Source organism: Drosophila santomea, chromosome X, assembly GCF_016746245.2.
Source record: "Drosophila santomea strain STO CAGO 1482 chromosome X, Prin_Dsan_1.1, whole genome shotgun sequence".
In the NCBI taxonomy this organism is placed as follows: domain Eukaryota; kingdom Metazoa; phylum Arthropoda; class Insecta; order Diptera; family Drosophilidae; genus Drosophila; species Drosophila santomea.
Window position 1 is genome coordinate 20,863,102 of NC_053021.2, and position 18,449 is coordinate 20,881,550.

Consider the following 18,449-nt stretch of genomic DNA (forward strand, 5'->3'; position numbering starts at 1 on the left):
AAGGTGCATCCATCGTTAGGCAACAGGATTCGGTTGGGATTTCCTAGCTCATCCCTACACTGGCAAAAAAATATGGGAATTTTGGGAGAAGCGCAAATCAAACCGAGGGAGCAAAAGCTAAGCGTAAAGAGAAATCACATGAAGTTGCGCATAAAAGTATGCTACAATATACATCTTTGGTTTTTGTTTTGTTTTATTCAACGATATTATTTAACTGGACTAGCGTACTATTACCCTTATTGGACAACTTAATCTAATCTAATCTAATCTAAACTTAAAACGAATTTTTCTTGACATCAAAGTTATTTACAAAGATTACATGGGGTAATTATTAAAGGAAATGGACTAATAATAAATGGTAAAGAATTGAATTGAAGAATTGAAAGGGTTCATATGTAGAAGGATTTTTGTCAAGTCCCGGTTAATCAGGTCTTTAGGGGGTGGTGATTATATATGTACATCGAACTTAAAAGTTATTCATCCTGATTCCAAAACACAATTTTTCCTTACTGCATAGTTTTTACAGATACCTTTAGAGATAAGTGATTATAATTCGAATGCATAGATAAATCTTCTACAAAATATAATAAGTAAATATATGCGTTTTGAATCCATTAAAAGAATGCATACAGCTACAGGCATAGCAAATGAAAGCTCAGTCTTGCTGAGGTAGACTTATTTGGGATATTCATTTGGGAACCTTGAACATTTCCCCCAGTGCATGTCCGATCCCCGCACCCTCACCCCCGCCTGTTCCCTTGGCAATGTTCGTCCTTATTCTGCTGCAGGATCTGGTTCTGGTTGACATAACCCTGCACATTGTTATAAACGCAATCTTCGCTTCCTCCCTTGGCCTTTATTTGTGTCGTGTGAATATAAAAGATGCAAATGCAAAGATATTTTTTCCATTTTCCATTTTCGTTTTAGGCTGGCAGGAGATGGCGGAGATGGCCATGCGGCGGAGCTATGGGTCGGATTCGGATTCAGATTCAGATTTAGATTCGGATTCTGTGTTGAGTTGCGGTGAGTGCAACGTTCTGGGGCAACATTGTCGCACAGTTTCATCCATTGTGTGGCAGAGCGGTGCAATATAAATAACTCGGCCGGAGTCGTGTGCATATTTTGTAACTGCCCGTACAACTTAAAATAAATACAAAATGTTGGTTAGTTCCTCTGCTGCCGGCAACCATCATTTGACCAATTCAAAACATATGTACACACACATCGCACACACATCGAAAATATTTGCACAGCTCCTGTTTGTGTTTGTGTTTGAATTTGAATTTTGTATTTATTCTCCACCATACAAATCGAGCGAGGTCCTCATATTCCGATGCCCGAGCTGCTATATTGCCTTTGTGGTTTCTTTTTTTTTTTTTTAATCAGTCATGAATGTGTGGGGAAAATTTGAATTGACACATTCACTCGGAAGTAAAAGTAATAGTTTTAAAATGTATTTGACGTTCACAGTTGATATAACCTTGCTTAAGATTTTCAAAGTTCTTGGGGAAACTCAGTCATATAAATTGCCAGAATCAGAAAATGAAGTACTTGATATTGCTATTGTCTACTTTACAGCACAGCTTACGTATGAAAATAATTTCCAGGGTATCCACTCGCTGAAATTTTAAAAATATTAATCAGGGACTGGGAAGAACTTTTGTCACACCATTTCCACTTAGCTTTACTTCCAACTAATTGAATGCTTACTAGGTTTTCATAGGTATTTCTCTTTATTTATTTTCCTTTTTTATTCTTGTTTTTTGTGGGGTCTTTTCGATTGCGCGTTTTTGAATATGTATTCAGTTTTATAATCAGATTTTACAGTACAAACATTTGTTTTCGCTCATTTCTTATGTACATACATGAACACAAATTCAACTAAATGCTATTATATTTACGTGATTTTGCTGAATCAAGAATCATGGAATTTCGCATAACGCATTATTACGCAGCAAACTTTCGTTTTTTGTTTTACATGGGTTTTACATCTTGAAATTGTTGGATATTCTCATTGCATATGTAGTTGTCAAATATTTGTTTTTTGTATACTCTTCTCGTTTATGGTTTATTTTCGTATGGCTGTAGCGTAGACATTGAATGCTTTATGACTTGAATGGTTTTCTGGCTTAGTTCGTTAATTCTTAAGTTTTACTATAGTTTAGTTTGCCTTGCCTGTCCTGTCTTTCTCCGCCTGCAATTTCCACTAAATGTACTCGTAGTTTGTTATTTTTTTTCAACAATGCGATCGCCTGGGATTCCATTTAGATGAGTTAATAATTATTTTCCATGCCTTACACGTGTAGGTTAAACGTAACTCTGATTTGCTAGGCGATTACGTTACTCTCGTACCCGCAAAAAAAAATATTCCCTATATTTAATTAACTTTATTTTATTTATATCTTCATTAAATTTAAAATGTATTCCTCCCTTCCTGTTTCCCTCTCCATACATTTGCTTCTTGGTACGTATATGAGTCAGAGTACATCTGAGTAGTCGGCTTTTGAATAATTCTAACCAACTGGATTTTTGGGGGAACGGAGTTGGATATGCGGATTATACATATGTCTGGGTATTACTGTATTTTGTATCTTGTATTTTGTATCTTGCATTTTGTATATTGTATTCCGTATTTCAGATATGAACACACACATTTTATTTCGCTATTTATTTCGCTCTGCTTATTTTCTCCTCACGCACTGCTTTACTTCGAGTTGCTTTTAATGCTTTTGGCACATTTATTTCTGTTTATTCTGATTTCTTTTCCCTTGATTTGGATTCTATGTAAACATGGAATTGAGCTGGACACGCACACATGAGTATTACAAAAACATATACGTGGCTACCGCGGCTTGTTTCAGTGTGTGTGTGAGTCTGGCGTTAGATACTGAATATCGTAAGTCTAAGCGATATGATTTGAAATTTGTAGTAACCAAAATATCATATATAAGGTCTGAAGAACTATTAAATCGCTTCGCGCATGCAATCAAGAATTTCGGAAAAAGGTAATAATGCAACATTATTTATACCATTAAAAAATAAACACTAATGGTCAAAATACATTTTTGGTGTTAAGGCTACTATGTCTTTTTGACACCATATGTACTTGCGATTCATGCAAATACATTGAGTTAGTATGAAACCTAACTCATAACATTTTGCAATAAATCCATTTGGTGTCCAGCACACCAAAATCTAAAATGAATCTAATATCCCATCGCTAAAGATTCTAAGGACTAATGATTCTAAAGACTTTAAATGCGTAACGCTCCCTTTTTAAACATTAGTTTTATTAGAAGACGTGTTATATTTCTAAGCCAAAATCACACACACACCATTTGCTTTTGGGATTCCAAATATGGCTTATATCTAGGGTACGCATTAGTCTTTTGAGCCGTGAGAACAAAGGTGTAAACAAAGGGGTCCACTAATATAACCATTTTTACGATGATAACAACGAAACTTTCTCGGGATCACTAAGGGTGTTCATATTTACAGCTTACGGTACGCAAGGATCGTCTAAACATATTTCTTTAGCCGCGGATGTCCTTCTCTTTGAGCAGGCCTTAAATATATATACAGAACTCTTGATTAAACACTTAATACATATAGATTTATGTATACGTGTATTTATTTCATCTAGAAACACGAACTCAACAAATTAGGGACTCGATTAAACGAAAGCGAACGTTTCTTAATATGTATATAGACATGTAGAAATATCCGTATCAATGTCTTTACTGTCATTATCATCTTTATTTATATTTATAGTACGCAAATATCCCTCCGCGAACGTACTTTTCGTTTACTTCAAAGTAGCTAAAGCCATTTAAAGAACCGAACACCATTTAATCTTAATATTGTTTATAGTTGACTTCCATTTGTGGGATTTGTGGGGTGTTGGGGTTCTCCTTTCCATCCTTTCTATCCTTGCCATCTTGCCATCATTTTCCACTAACGAGGTAACATTTAAACGCGTTTTCTTTTCCACTTAACTACGACACTTTAGGTTAGGTTTCTCTCCCTTCACTCCTTTTGATTTAATATGCTTTCAATTAGCCCTGTCCCGTCTCCCGACGCCCCACCCCCTTCGCAATTAGCATGGGCGTAGATGATTAGTCAGTGGAGTGGCGCCAGTCGCGCCATCCCCATTGATTAATGGCTCTGTTTCCCTGCCCGTGTGTGTGTGTGTGCATGTGCGTGTGTGTGTGTGTGGCAGGAGCGGGACGGGGGGCAGGAGCTCCTTGCATCATAATCTGGTTTGTATAATTACAATTGAATTAAGCTATAATAATCTAACTCTGGCGGCCCTGACCGCCTCCAACTCCGCGCCGATCTCTCCCAGCACTTGCTCCACTTTTCCGCGTGCCCCTCCTCCCTGCCCTTGTCCTTGCCCCGCCGCTCGTTTGCCTTCGAGCTCGTTTCCTTGGCCTTCTTTTGTCTGCCGCCTATTGTGCGGCAGGACAATGTTGTTGGTCCGGCCTCTGTCCGCGCCGTGAATAATACCAATAAGGCTAATAGAAATGTCCCGATTAGCCGCATTGTCCCGCCTCCGAGGAGCGGGTCACTTCCGCTGGCCGGGTGCTGATCCGGAGCGCGGTCCTTGTAGAGCCTGCCGTTCAGGTTGCGTGACCCATCCTCGCTGCGCGTGTCCTTTTGCACCACCTCGTTTTTCTGCGGGATAAAGGAAAGAAAGCAAGTGCGTTTTGTTTCGTTTTCTTCTCTTTCGATTGTCCCGGCAAAGGCTGTTAAAGGGCCAAGTTCTTAAATACTTGGGTTCTGGAATGGCAAGGACTTTTGTGTGTTTTGTGTGCGGCCTCAACTTACCGACACTTCGTTGAGGTCATCATCACGGAGGATCTTCTTTCCGGGACGCTCCATTTCTGGAAATACAATGGGGAGAGCAACGGGCGAATGCTTTAATTTATATGAATCTATTGTTAAACAACAAGAAATGAATCACAAAAACATTTACTTCGAACTTGTTGTATCTCTTCCGCTAATAATGAACACCCTTCATTTGTTTTAATTAAGCATGCAATGGTTTATCTAATTGCTTTAATTTATATGAATCTATTGTTAAATAACAAGAAATGAATCACAAAAACATTTCCTTCGAACTTGTTGTATCTCTTCCGCTAAATATGAACATCCTTCATTTGTTTTAATTAAGCATGCAATGGTATATCTAATTGTATATCTAACGCTTGCTCAAGTATTCGAACCATATTCGCAACGTGATCGTGCAACTTTGGATGTCTTTAATGAGACGTAAATAGTGTTCATGATGTCCTTCCTTACCATATAGCCGGATGGTGCCCTCGGTGTCGCCGATGCTGTTTTTCGAGATGCACTTGTAGCCACCGAAATCGCTGCTCTGCAGCCGCTTGATGTGCAGAATCATCTCGATGGCATACATATTATTCTCCTTTTCGGTGAGCGCGTAACGATCGCCGGCAATAATCATTTCACCTGTTTCCAGGCCAAAAAGGTAAAAGATAAAAAGAAAATTTAGAAAAATCGAAATGAGCAACGATGAAAACGAGATGTGAGATGAGTTGAGTTCAGTTGAGTTGAGGTGTGAATGAAGTCATGAATACGAAGCAGGGAATCGCTCCAAATGAGTTTGGGTTACGTGTGAGGAAAGGTGCGGGGCGGAGAAAGTCGGAGAACGGAGGAGAAAGGCGGGCAGAGGCGGAGAGGGGGCTGAAAGGACTCCGTTGTTGAGGAGACGAGCCATGGATGATGACATTTCTGGCATTGCCGTCGAGCGTTTCACGTTTACACTGCGGCTCTCGTCACGTCTGCAATATACGTCAAATGCACTTGACAAAAGATCCAGTCAGCCAGTACTACCCATGCTCCCCCACATTCTCCGCCCCACCCTCCCCCCTTCCATCGGGGGGGACAACAAAATATTTGAGCTGGGAACACGAACCAAATAAAGACAAATTGCGGCATTGAAAGGTTTATAAAGTTTGAACCAGTCCGAGTTCCAACTCGAGCGGATGCTAAATGAAAAATTCAATTCGTGGCCACTCCCCGCTCATCAGGCACACTGAGAAAAAATGAAATTCACTCAAGTACACAATGCAACTATACACTTGTTGAATGAAAGGGGAACATGACGCTTTACCGAAATAAACAAACAAATTAATCGATTTAATGAAACACAGTTACTCAACACACTGTTAAATAGTTGTACTGTGTAAACAAATTATATAAAATTATTTAAATTAAGTTCGAAGGATTTTAATTTAGTTTTAATGACTAGTCCGCACTTCAAATATTTTGCTATATAAAACACAAAAATAAATTTCAATTTGTGTTAACCAGTGAGTTAACCTTATGGAGAAATGGAAATCAGGGAAATGACATTCAAGATGTTGCCAGTGGATTGGATTGACTTTCGTGTGGCGCTGTGCAACTTACCATTCTCGCGCTGCCAATAATTGATGGCCTTCGGCGATGCCTCGACGTTGCAAATTAATGTGACATCCGTAAGGACCGGGGCGCCGACCAATTGATTTGGCACTTGCACCAGCGGATGAACTGCGAAGGAGAAGACGGAGCCATTGGGGGGTGAGTCAGTGTGAGTCAGTGTGTGGGGTGGTGGATGGATCCGCACCCGGAGGCAGTGTCAATTGTTAGGCCATCAGTGGTCTTGTGACCTTGCCGACCCGTCTAACCCGCTCAGCCCTCTAGACCCCTGCTTGTGCTTAACCCTTAACCCTTTACCCTTAGCCCTTAACCCTTAACCCTTAACCTTTAACGTTGCCCCTGCGGACTAGAGTGGCAATTAATCTGTCCACCAGGGAGCAAAGTCAAACTTCAAACCCCTCTGTCGGAGTCCGGAGTCCGGAGTGCGGATTCCCGATTCCAGCTGTGATTTGTATTTTTTTCGCTGTTGGTTAATGGCAGCGCCAACAACAACTGATACGATTTTAATTGAAAATGAATTATTTTGTTGTTAGAGCGAGAGCCAGCAATCCTGGCCAGCAATCAGAACCACCAGCAGCAGCAGCAGCAGCAGCAGAATCCATCCTTTTCGCCCAGTGGTCAGTCAGTGGCAAATAAAACGAGCGAGCCATATTGTCCGTTTCTCCTCAGATTTTCCTATTTTCCTGCATTCCACTTCCTATAAGGGATGGGGATACACTCACTTATCTGGCTGGACTGGGAATTGGCTTTCCCAGAATTGGCAGAACGGTTTAATGATTCCTCTATCGAAGCGTCTTTTCGTTTGGGCTTTTGTAATTGCGTCAGCGATTTGTAAGATCTTTGTTCAAAAACTTTTGGGCAACAATTTGTTCAATCAAATTGGAATTTAAGTCAAACAAATTTTTGAATATTTTCCAGATACTAAATTAGGTAATAAAAACATGTAAGAAATGTATGAAGCAAGTTTCCATCTTCATATTGGATTTGTGTTTATTTAACATTAAGGTGTAAGCATTTTTAAAAAGGTTTTAAAGGCCTTTTAGAGTTTAGAGTTAATTGTTTCCCTAAACTGTTTTCCGTTTGCTTTGCTTCAAATAGAGCATTTTTAGTTCGCCAAGGACGTGCCATTAATTCATTGGGTTTGCCCTTTGGAGCTTTTTCATGTTGTTCGTGTCGTGTTGAGTTTGTTTTTTGTTCATTTTCGGAATTTTTTGCAAGTTGATTTTTAGCGTTTTTTCGGTCTCTGGCCCTTCTCCCTTGACTTTGACGTTGTCTTGAAGCCGCCCTGGGGAGCACAGACGGAGAAGCGAAAAACCAAAGTACCGCAGGCCAGAGCCACTGACCATCATTGTTTTTTGGCTTTTCAACTTTGGCTCCCACACCCACACCCACACCCACCCACTACTGCACAGCGCCCTTCGCCCTTCGCCATTCGCCTTGAGCTGCATCCGAGCGTTCATTATTGGTCAATTTATTGGATTTGTGCATGCCGCACTCTCAGCCCGGCTCCATATGGCGTCCGGATTTTCGGTCCCTTCTCCGTACGTTCCCTCCCACGTTACCCGTACCACCCCGTCGCACTCGGAATAGTGCAGCATATGTCATGTGGTGTTCTCAGCGGCGTCGGGATGCCCTATTGCACCCAATTCCCGCTTAGCCTACCACTTATTGAAAATTCAATTTGCCCTAATAGAGCTTTTCAGCAGGCAGCAGCTGCCGGACAGTAGAAACATAAAATCATTTACTCATATCAGGATTAAAATAACAGAATAACTGGCCTACGTATACATACACCTCTTATTTTGAATACAACTAGCTCTTTACATTTTGGTTCCACCTGTAACTCAGCTACTGATGGTGAGTAAGCAGAAATCTAATGAATTATCAAGCAGCAAAGAAGCTGCTTAACAGGGGGTAATATTTCATCACTAACTCTTGTGGTTTTGCTGTCGACATCGAAGAAAGAGTAGAAAGCCTTTTTCCCTTAAAATATATCTTTTAATGCCTTTAAATGGCACGCACATGGCGATCATAAGCTAATCAAAATATTTATAGGCGTGGAAATGTTCTGAACCAAGCCGTCTTAATTCGGACGGACAGACGGATGGACAAACGGACGGACAGACGGACATGGCTGGTTAGACTGGACTAGCCTTACACAACTAGTAATATTTTCCAAGTAAAAGAAATGGCGTTTCAATGTGCCAATTGGATTTTAATTTTATACATTTTGCATATCCATTCCCTGAAAGTTTTCAATACTCTGCAATTGGGATTCACAATCTAGCCCGATCCAGTGGTGCTCTCCGTGGAGCTACTGTCAGTGGAGCTATCGGTAGAGCTATCGGTGGAGCTATCGGTGGAGCTATCGGTGGAGCTGTCAGTAGAGCTATCCGCAGAGCTATCAGTAGAGCTATCAGCGGAGCTATCAGTGGAGCTGGAGGAGCTGCTGGCTGTGCTGCTTTCCGTTGTAGTCCAGCAAGGTCTTGGGCGACGTGGAGGTGGACCCCACCTGCCAGGACCACCGAATCCACCATCGAAGCCTCCGGGACCTCCAAAGCGGTCAGGACCACCGAATCCTCCAAAGCCTCCAGGACCTCCAAAACGACCAGGTCCGCCGAAGCCACCGGGGCCACCAGGACCACCGGGGCCACCGAAGCCGCCAGGACCACCTCCACGTCCGCCGAATCCTCCCAGACTGCGTCCACCGCCTCCTCCTCCTCCACCGCCACCGCGTCCTCCACGTCTTCCACCACCTCCTTGGGCCACGACAACTGCCACCAGGGCCAGAAGGGTAATTGCTATGTAGGCACGCATTCTCGGTCTTTTGCTCCAATTCCAACTGATTTCAATTATCTACACGAGGCCCCTTTTATACAAAAAAATTCGGGGGAAAATTCAACCATCGGATGGCAAAGAATCCCCCGTGACGTCAGCATGGGCTGTGTGCTTAGCTGGATACTCCAAAGAATGGAGAATGGAGAATAGAGCGAAGAACTCCCTGAAGAGCTAAGCTCGAATTCTTCGCATCTAATAATCCGTGTGTCTCTTGTTTTTCCCCGTGTGTCAACAGCTGGTCCATGTTTGAGTTACGTCCATTGTTTTTTATTTTAATCCAACCGCTTGAGTTTGAAATAAGTGCGCTGTCAAAGGGAGAGTTTTGCAGACATTTACGCAGAATCCCCACAATCAGCCAAAAAAACAATCATAACGTAAGCCATACACTTGGAAGAATTTGCTTAGAATAAAATAAATGTCTCTTTGAAGGTTTATAACCCTACTGCAAATCTTTGTTTATAAAGTTTTGTTTGAGGAAAAAAGTCAACAACTGGGTTACTTAATCAGAGAAACAAGGGTTTACGTTTTTTCTTTATTCTAATAGCACGCGTTCCAAAAGTTCTTTTAAGATTTTGAAGTACGCCTAGATGGTGAAAGAGTATGACTCGATTATGTTTTGGCAAATAGTTAATTTTTTTTTTATTTTTCATTTACAGCTGTGTTCATTGAAATAGCAGTGCTTATGACCTGCGAGTTTAATGTTGACACTTTTAATTGGCAAAATTTCTTTCAATTTCAACAATTCAACAAATGTTTCACTTTTGATTCATCAATAATTTCGTAAAAATGGATAAAAACAACATAACAGGCATAAATTCCGATGTTCACTTAAAAAGCAGTGATAGTAAAAAATAGCAACAAAATGCAACAAGACTTAAAACTAACCTAATTTGTCTTCTGAACATTTCGATTGTGGTCTAATACTTTGTTGCATAGCCCTTGCTGCTTATCACTGCCCACCTAGTACTGGTAAAGTTTACAACTTGCCAAAGGTCGGGGAGTTCTTTGACACATATTGTTTAAAGTCGCCCCACAGGTTTTCGATCGGTTTAAGTTCGGGAGATTGTGGTGGACACGGTGAACCATTTCCTTCCTGATTTGCTTATGTGTTTCGGATCATTATCCTGTTGGAATGAATGTCCATTTTAAGAACTATGCGTCGATCCTCTGTACCTGTGGCTTTGTGGATACCATCTGTGGCATTGGATACCATTTTGGCAGAACATAGAATGATATGTTGAATTTCTGTATATATTTTTCCTTCATCTCTAAGCTTAACAATCAACATTGTTTCTTTCTAGGAGCAGTGGTCTCCTCTACCCACAAAAAAATTTAGTTTTTTTGTATTGCTCTTTAATAAATACTAAACACAATACATATTTTTATTTTAACACAAACAGCTTAATTTTCTATAGATGTTCGTCTGCTTAAGAAACTTAGAAATTACTAGAAATACTTTTTTAGGAATTTTTATTGGTAACAGGTCGTTTTTCCATTCATGCTGTATTAAATGAATAGATTCCTATAGGTAAGATTTCAGTACCTTTGTATTACCGCCATTAAATATTTATTTATTTGTCTATTTATGTCTAATAATTAACTAAATTAACTGTTAATAGATTAGTTAACGCAAATTAATTTACGCCTTAAGTCCTTAAGGTTTATAACAAATAATAAAAATATATTACTCATACTAATGTAAAGATAAAGATAGAACATCAAACATTATATGTTACACGCACTTCCCGAGCTTAGAAAATTGGAAAAAACCCTCATTAAAGGCTTGGAAGTGGATTAAGTTTGGAAAAGTAAAGCAGAATCAAAGCTGCTTTTCCGACTTTCCCCATTCGAGTTGTGAGTGCCGAGAGCATCTACAAACAAGAAGAGAAATCTTTAAGATTCCACACCCACTTAGTGCTAATACATGGCAAAAGACCTCGAGGAGCCACTTAATTTTCTGATTAGAATCAATCAGGGCGTCGAGTGAAATGTGCGGCTGAGACAAGGAGCGCAAGTAGGGCGGGGGGAGTGGTTGGGTTTGGGGTTGAAGAAACGCAGCTTTTCCTGCTTTTCGCACATATGGATTTTTAAATTGAAAATTCTAAGGGGCCAGAAGGTAGGTGAGTGCGTTCAGAGTCAAATGAAAATGAAATGACAAAGAGAAATAAAATGGAACTTGCGGCATAGATAAAAAAAATAGAAATGAAAATTAATTTTTGCGGCAAGTCGAGTGTCAAAAGTATGTGTGTGTGTGGCTGAAGAAGCTGGCGCCACATTTTCACGACCGTGTCAATATAATTTTCGGATACAATCTTTAGGGTTTCGAGAGAGCTGATGCTTCTAGGTATTCTTCGCTGTCCCTCCTCCCTTACTTCCCCTACGGTTTTTCCTTCGCTTTCCCGTACTTTTCCCCTCTTTCCGTATTTTTTCTGTATTCTCCCATTCCTCTTGCTTTCCCGCTTTCCCGCTTTTCCGCTTGCCAAATTGTCGTCGTTTGAACTTTTGCCCCTTTTGGAAATTTCATTAACTTTGATGCGGGAAGGTAAAACAGCTGCAGGGGGGTTTTAAGGGGTCTTAAAGGGGGTTTTTATGTGGGCGGACAGAGGGATAGTGCAGAACTGCCCTTAACAATTACCACTTCAGCTGATACACACACTCGCCAGCACACACAAGTTTAAAGTTTTACTGCAGAAACGTGACGTTGCGTTGCCCCAAGAAACACTTCCCCCCTTCCCCCACTCCCACACGTCTTCCATTTTTCCCGTTGCCCATTTTCCTACGGAAAAAGCCCTTTGACCCCACATCCGCCAGTTTGGCGCCCTAATGCATTTGGAAAGTTTGCCGGCCACGTGAAGGAAGCTGCCGGATATCGAAACGGAAACACTTGCAGTTGCCGCCGCTGCGTTATTGCTGCGGTTCTGTTCCTGTTCCTGTTCCTCTTCCGCTTCCGGTTATAGTTGTGCCATACATGCGGCTCCAATACGGAGCAGCCCCCTTCTGGAACACGCACAGCACATCCGAACCGGGCTATATGTTACCATTATGATTATTATGCGGCATTAGCTGCCTTCGACTGCCATAAATCAGGCCATTTTCTTGGCCAACAGCTGCAGGTGGCGCCCACTTGCCGATTCGCCCATTTATCATGTATCATATATGTATGGATAGATACTGTATATATGTACATATACTCGCATAGTGTAGTGGTACTCACAGTGCACCTGTAGCTTCATCCGCTTGCTCACCGTCGGCGGCACTCCATTTGAGGCAATGCACATGTAGGCGCCCATTTCCGATCGCGTGATCTTCGACAGCGTCAGCATTTCGCCCTCCACCGATTGGGCTGCGGGTGAAGAAACGAGTAAATGTAGGTATAGGATTAGGTATATAACACTATGTGTTTGCTTTATATGTGTAGTTAAGTGCGTCTGAAGTAAGCTTTAAATATATGTATATCTCATATAACAGAGTAATTTTCTATTTGATGGTCAGTAAGCTTAAATATTGTTTGAAATGTGCTAACTCGATTTTGCAAGTCGGTGAGTAGAAATCGTAGCACTTACCTTTTGTTTTCTGATGCGAGCCGTTGCGGGCAATAATCTCCCGGCCATCCTCACGTCGCCACGTGATCTTCGGCTTCGGATGACCACGTGCTCGGCAAACGAGTTTGGCGGATCCGCCCTCTGGGACCATCATATCTCCGGAGGTCTCTTCGTTTATGATGTCCGGTGGAATGACCACTTCCAAGGTGGCCGTCTACAAGCGAAAGCAGTTCGGATACTTTAACTACCGACCAAGTAGGCGAAATCGAGTATTCGACCCGTTTTGTATGTTACGCATACGCCCAGTGTACCCTCATAAACATGTTTAAAGTTAATTCTGATAATTGTAATCTAATAAAATTTGTATTCTAGAGAGCAATTTTTTGAAATAGTTAGTTTTCTAAGGGAGTTTAAAAAGTGTACATTGCAATAAATGTTCAACGCTTAAATCGTTTTATCTACGTGCAATTGAAAGTGCCACTAAAGTGAGCCCTTTTAATGAGTATTGGCCACCATTTTAGCTGCACTCAGCGACAAATAGCCGTCTCATTATAGAGCCCAATGTCCTTTACCTCTCTTTCATTTTTTGCCACAATTTTTTTTTTTTCAGTTTTTTGCCTTTTTTTAACATATGTTTCATTCTGCGGTTGCTAGCTGCTAGCAACAATAACCGAATTGCTGCTATCATTGTCGTTGTCATTGTCATTGTTCCCGCTGCAGTTGACAGTTGTGTCATAAAATAAAGTTGACGTCACTGGGAAAAAAGGAGAGGCTGGCTGGCAGAAAAAAAACAGGGAAAACCCCAAACGAGCCAAGCGCGAAATTTATACGGCGGTGGGTAAAAAAGGCTGGAAAGCAGAACGGCATGCCAGAAAGCTGGAGAAATGTCAAGCGTGTTTGCGTTTTATTTGTCTCATATTTGCTTTTCACTCAATTCGCTTTGTTAGGTTGATTTTATTCCTCATCGCCATCTTTGCAGCATAAATGAAATGAAATTGAAAACGCAATCGTTTTCCACATGTCGCTTAATGGTGGGGTGGTGCTGCATAAAAAAACCCAATTCAACTCGACTCGACTCAACTCGACTCGAGTAACACCAAACGTCAGATGAAAACGACGCGCACACATAGGAAAATTCCCCCGGAAAATGCCAGAGGACCCCCGCATACACACACATAAGCGCTCTTTGGTGACGTCAACATTGCAGCGGCGCTGTGTTTGTTATTTATTTTTGTCATTAAAGCGCTTCATTGTTTATATATCGTGTTTAAATGTCACCCCGCACAGACACACAGCAGCGGGAAAAAAATAGAAGAAGGCAGGATATATGCACACACACACACACACACTCACCAACACATTGAAAGGCCCAAGAGGGCTCCCCAGCATTCCGGAATAATTTCATTATACCCTACTCTTTCAGGAATTTTTGCGCAGGCCTTCGGAAAGGCAACTGAAAGTTGATAGCTTTGATGCTTTGTAAGTTTCAAGAAATTAGGCTGCAGCAAAAATGGGAAGCCTTTCACGGAGATGCAAATACTTGATGATGCAAATACAAAAGATAAAAAAAAAAACAACGGCATTGGTGTACGTGAACCTTGTTGTATTGCCTTATGCCGACACACAAATTTGCATAACAGAAGAGATTCGGAAACACTTTGTTAGGGAAAAACATGTATGGCCTTGTGTTTCACTATTGCTGCTCACTATTCACACTCTACTTTATTCATTATTCACCATTTATTCACCAATATAAAAGCTGGATTATTCGGCCTATCAGTATTTAATCGTTAAAAAGATTATTAACACGAAGCTAAGTTAATTTATTATTCGGTCAAAAGAATTGGATACGTGATTCTTGTGTTAATACTCGACAATTATAATAGAAGCAAGTAGTTTTAAAATCCAATATACATTCGTCAACTTTAAACCATCTTGTAAGTGGAACCAACCAAAAACTATTTAAAAACCCACTCTAGGTTTCCTAATTCTTATACAAAATTACGATAACAATTTCTTTTATACCGCTGGATTTTAATACCCGTTACTCTTAGAGTACTATATTCGTTGAGAAGTATGTTACAAGAATACAAACAATATTTTTGCCTTATTGTCCTTTCTTATTGCTAGCGATATGCCAGATAAATGTTGAACTTTCTCATTCACTCTCTACTAGCTGAGTAACGGGTATCTGACAGTCGGGTAACTCGACTAAAGATTTCTTTCTTGTTATATTTCTATTTTATTGCCAACATATACCTGTATAACTATCATAATATACAATATACAAGGTGCCTTTCACTTAAATGGCAGTAACATTTTTAAATTTTTAAATCTGCTCATAAAAATACACTTCTTTATTGTCCAATCAATTAATATGTTGAACATTCTAAACTTATGTCAAAAGTTGATAGTAAAGAGATAGTAAATGGAAAGAAAATTCTGGTGAACACAAATCGAACTGCACAGACGAAAGTAAATTCATTAAAGAAGTATTAAATGCTCACAATAAACTTTTTATACTCCTCCGTTCTAGCAATTTTTATTATAGCTCGGAAACTCTTAAGTTCTTGAAGAATGTAACTGTGATGGCGAGAATCAGCTTCAATATTATTTAAGTTGCGCAAACAAATACTATTTTAATCAAGTAAACTGGTTCACACAATGTTGCGGGTAGCGAGTTGGCTAAGAGTTATATTTTGTATTAAGTCAAGGGGGCTCGTGGCCCTTTTAACTTTGCAGAATAAACGGTGGCAGCGCCATTTATTATAATCTGGACAGAAAACAAATGATTCGTTTTTCCGGGGAAGCCGGGAAAGTTGGAGGGTGGCGGGTTGGGGGGTGGGGGGTGGAAGGCCGCAGTGCAATCGCCGCACTCACCTGCATCTTCATGGGATCCGTGTTGACCTGACACATGTATTTGCCGGCGTCCTCCATTTTGACGCTGCGTATGTTGAGCGTCCATGTGTTGTAGTCGTTGTGCTGCACCGATAATCGATCATTGTTGGTTATCACGTGCTCGTGAATGGCCAGAATTGCCTTGGCATCGGCCTTAATCCAGGCGACCTGATGGTGCCATTTTGCCAAATGGAAACGGAGGTGGCGGTCGCCGGACGACGGGCGACGGGCGACGGGCACAATGGGGAAAATCGAGGGGGTAATCGGGGAAATGGAAGTGGGGATAAAGGGATGACCATTGTTGTTGTTCAGTTGATGACAGCGCCGGTTTGAACGTTCATGTATGTGTGTGTGTCAGTGTAAGTGTGTGAGTGTGGGTGTGCGAGTGCGAGTACGAGTGCGTTGATGAAGACAACGGTTGGCCGTTGTTGCATGTCAAAGTGTTGTTTGTGTTTGTGTTTCAGGATATATAAGTACGTGCGGATGTGAGCGGACGCCAGATGTTCGGAAATTGCAGTTTGATATCCACCCAGAGGAAAAGTTTCGTGGTCATTATATTTAGTTAATGCCATTGTGGGCAACATTCGCGCGTTGTCGCGTTTTTGGGTTGTTGAATTGTTGGATTGTTGAATTGTTGGGTTGTTGGGTTGTTGGGTTATTCGGTTACCCAAAAGTTAAGGTTGTCCAATATTGGGGTCCATTTTAAGGAAGCACCCAAGTTCACGGGATCATATGGTTGTTGAATTAACCACAGGTTGCGTGGAGTGGAGTGGAGTATCGAACATTCGCATGTTTAAGTAAGGTTGTTGAAGAAATACCAAATGTAGTTGATTGTTTGATGGATATGGTTTTTATGTTTGTTTGTCAATTGTTAGTTTTGGCAGGGGTAGAGTGTTGGGCAGGGGTGGTGGAAATTGTGTGACGGATTTCCCAAGTTTGGCCATTTGCGTCAGTGTCGTTGCAATGGATTCAAAGGAGCCGGCGATAGTGTTGATAGTCAGTTTGGTTTCAGAGTTGAGGTCGTTGTTTTATTGTGTTGGTGTAGCATTGTTATTGGTATTTTTGTTGTTGTCATCGTCAAATGTCAGCGCAATTTGACGCCATTTTCCATTTCGCACAGGAGCAGTGGAGGAGTTTTTGCAAGTTTTTGGTTTTGGGGTGGTTTGGGTAGGGTTTGGGTTGCAGGGTTTTGATTTTTTTTCGGTGGTTTTGCCATCGAGAGCAGATTGTTAGAGTCATTGTTGGTGGTGTTGTTATGGTCGGTGGATATGAAAAGGGATATTTCAAGTGCAATTAGTGGAATTGGGTTTGTGGTTTTCGGGTTTTGGGTTTTGGGTTTTGGGTTTTGGGTTTCGGTTTTCAGCGTCCATCGTTGGCCATTTGGCGAATGGATTTTAGTGTGTTTTTGTGGATATGGGTTTAGTTTGTGTTTGTGGAGAAAAGAAACATTCAACAATTAGTTAACATTTTGCGCTTATGCAATCTCTTCTTATTTCTTATGCATTTCTATACACGTTATTTTCCTTCTGTTTGTAACCAAAGAGCAATGATAAAACAAGGGTACATACAACAGGAAGTATCGCTCACATGTGCATCGCACACACACACACACACAGAGACAGTGTGTGTGCTAGAGAGAGAGAGAGGGATATATATATATAGAGAGAGAGAGAGAGAGTTTGACAGACAGAAACGAAGGGAAAGGAAACACAAGAGTCATGAATTATGGGTGCAGTTGGCGGTGCGTTGTAAAGCGGCTAATCAGTTGGCATTAACATCGCATGCACAATTAGAAAGAAGAGTGGATTAACGTCAAGGAAAGCGGATGGGCACAGGGAAAGCGACCAAAAGGATATATGGGTATGGGTATGGGTATATATGGGTATGGGTAACATGTATGGTGCAGGCAGGCTAACGTTGCAACACTCGCAATGCTCCCCCATTCCACTAATCCCCGACCCGCCCCGTCGCGCCCCTCCTCGCAGCCCCTCTACTCCGACTAGTTTTAATTAACATTATGATGTCCCGACTGAGAGCAGTCTACGGGTTTTAGCTAATAGGCTTAAGCGGCTTTGTGCGGACGAAACGAAACGGGTTTCGCAAATCCGGAAAGTGGAACGGGGAAAGGGAACGGAGACGGGAACGGGAAAGGAAACGGAAACGGGGAAAGGGAACGGGAACGTTGGAAAAGGACTTACTAACTAACGATAACGTGGGATCGGTACACTCAGGAGAAAACTTGACAGATAGGCATTGAACGAGTATTAGGAAAAATCCTCTAACCTGTACGAACTTTTTCCATTTCCGAATGGTGTCTTCGCGGCTTAGAATTCCCAAGTCATTATTCTGAGGAAGTAGCGTATATATATGGCTTTAAGAAAAAAGTTTTCAATTAACAGTTAAATTTTTAAGCCTATTTTGGTTGGTAACTGATTATGACTTTGATTCGAAATTGTGTTTTTTAATTATTTTGAAGGTCACCAAACAATTAGAGCTCTTGGTTTACAATTTCAAATATCACATTTATTTATTTGATGATAGCACATTTATTATTTTAATGAAAAGGTGATTTTAAATGAGCAGGACTAGTTTTTGGAATGTATTACTCTCAAAAGCTTACATCAAATTGTTCAAGTCTTAAGAATACAATTGAATGAAAATTTATGTTAATATATTTATTTATTTTATGTTATCTGTATGAATGAGAAAACGACGAATCTAATAAGAAAA

General features: G+C 41.0%; 1 protein-coding gene across 3 annotated transcripts in view; it reads right to left on the reverse strand.

Moving 5' to 3' along the window:
- Positions 1-1,741: 1,741 nt before the first annotated feature.
- LOC120456652 (protein amalgam) overlaps positions 1,742-18,449 on the reverse strand; it is a 36,807-nt gene continuing 20,099 nt past the window's right edge. For all 3 annotated transcript variants that reach the window (XM_039643583.2, XM_039643584.2, XM_039643582.2), the window contains exons 4-10: positions 15,702-15,887; positions 12,843-13,035; positions 12,494-12,622; positions 6,433-6,552; positions 5,302-5,472; positions 4,828-4,883; positions 1,742-4,674 (exon numbers count right to left, since the gene is read on the reverse strand). In XM_039643583.2, the coding sequence (XP_039499517.1) occupies positions 4,270-4,674; positions 4,828-4,883; positions 5,302-5,472; positions 6,433-6,552; positions 12,494-12,622; positions 12,843-13,035; positions 15,702-15,887 (1,260 nt within the window). In that variant the 3' untranslated portion in view covers positions 1,742-4,269. The remainder of the gene's footprint in view (positions 4,675-4,827; positions 4,884-5,301; positions 5,473-6,432; positions 6,553-12,493; positions 12,623-12,842; positions 13,036-15,701; positions 15,888-18,449) is intronic.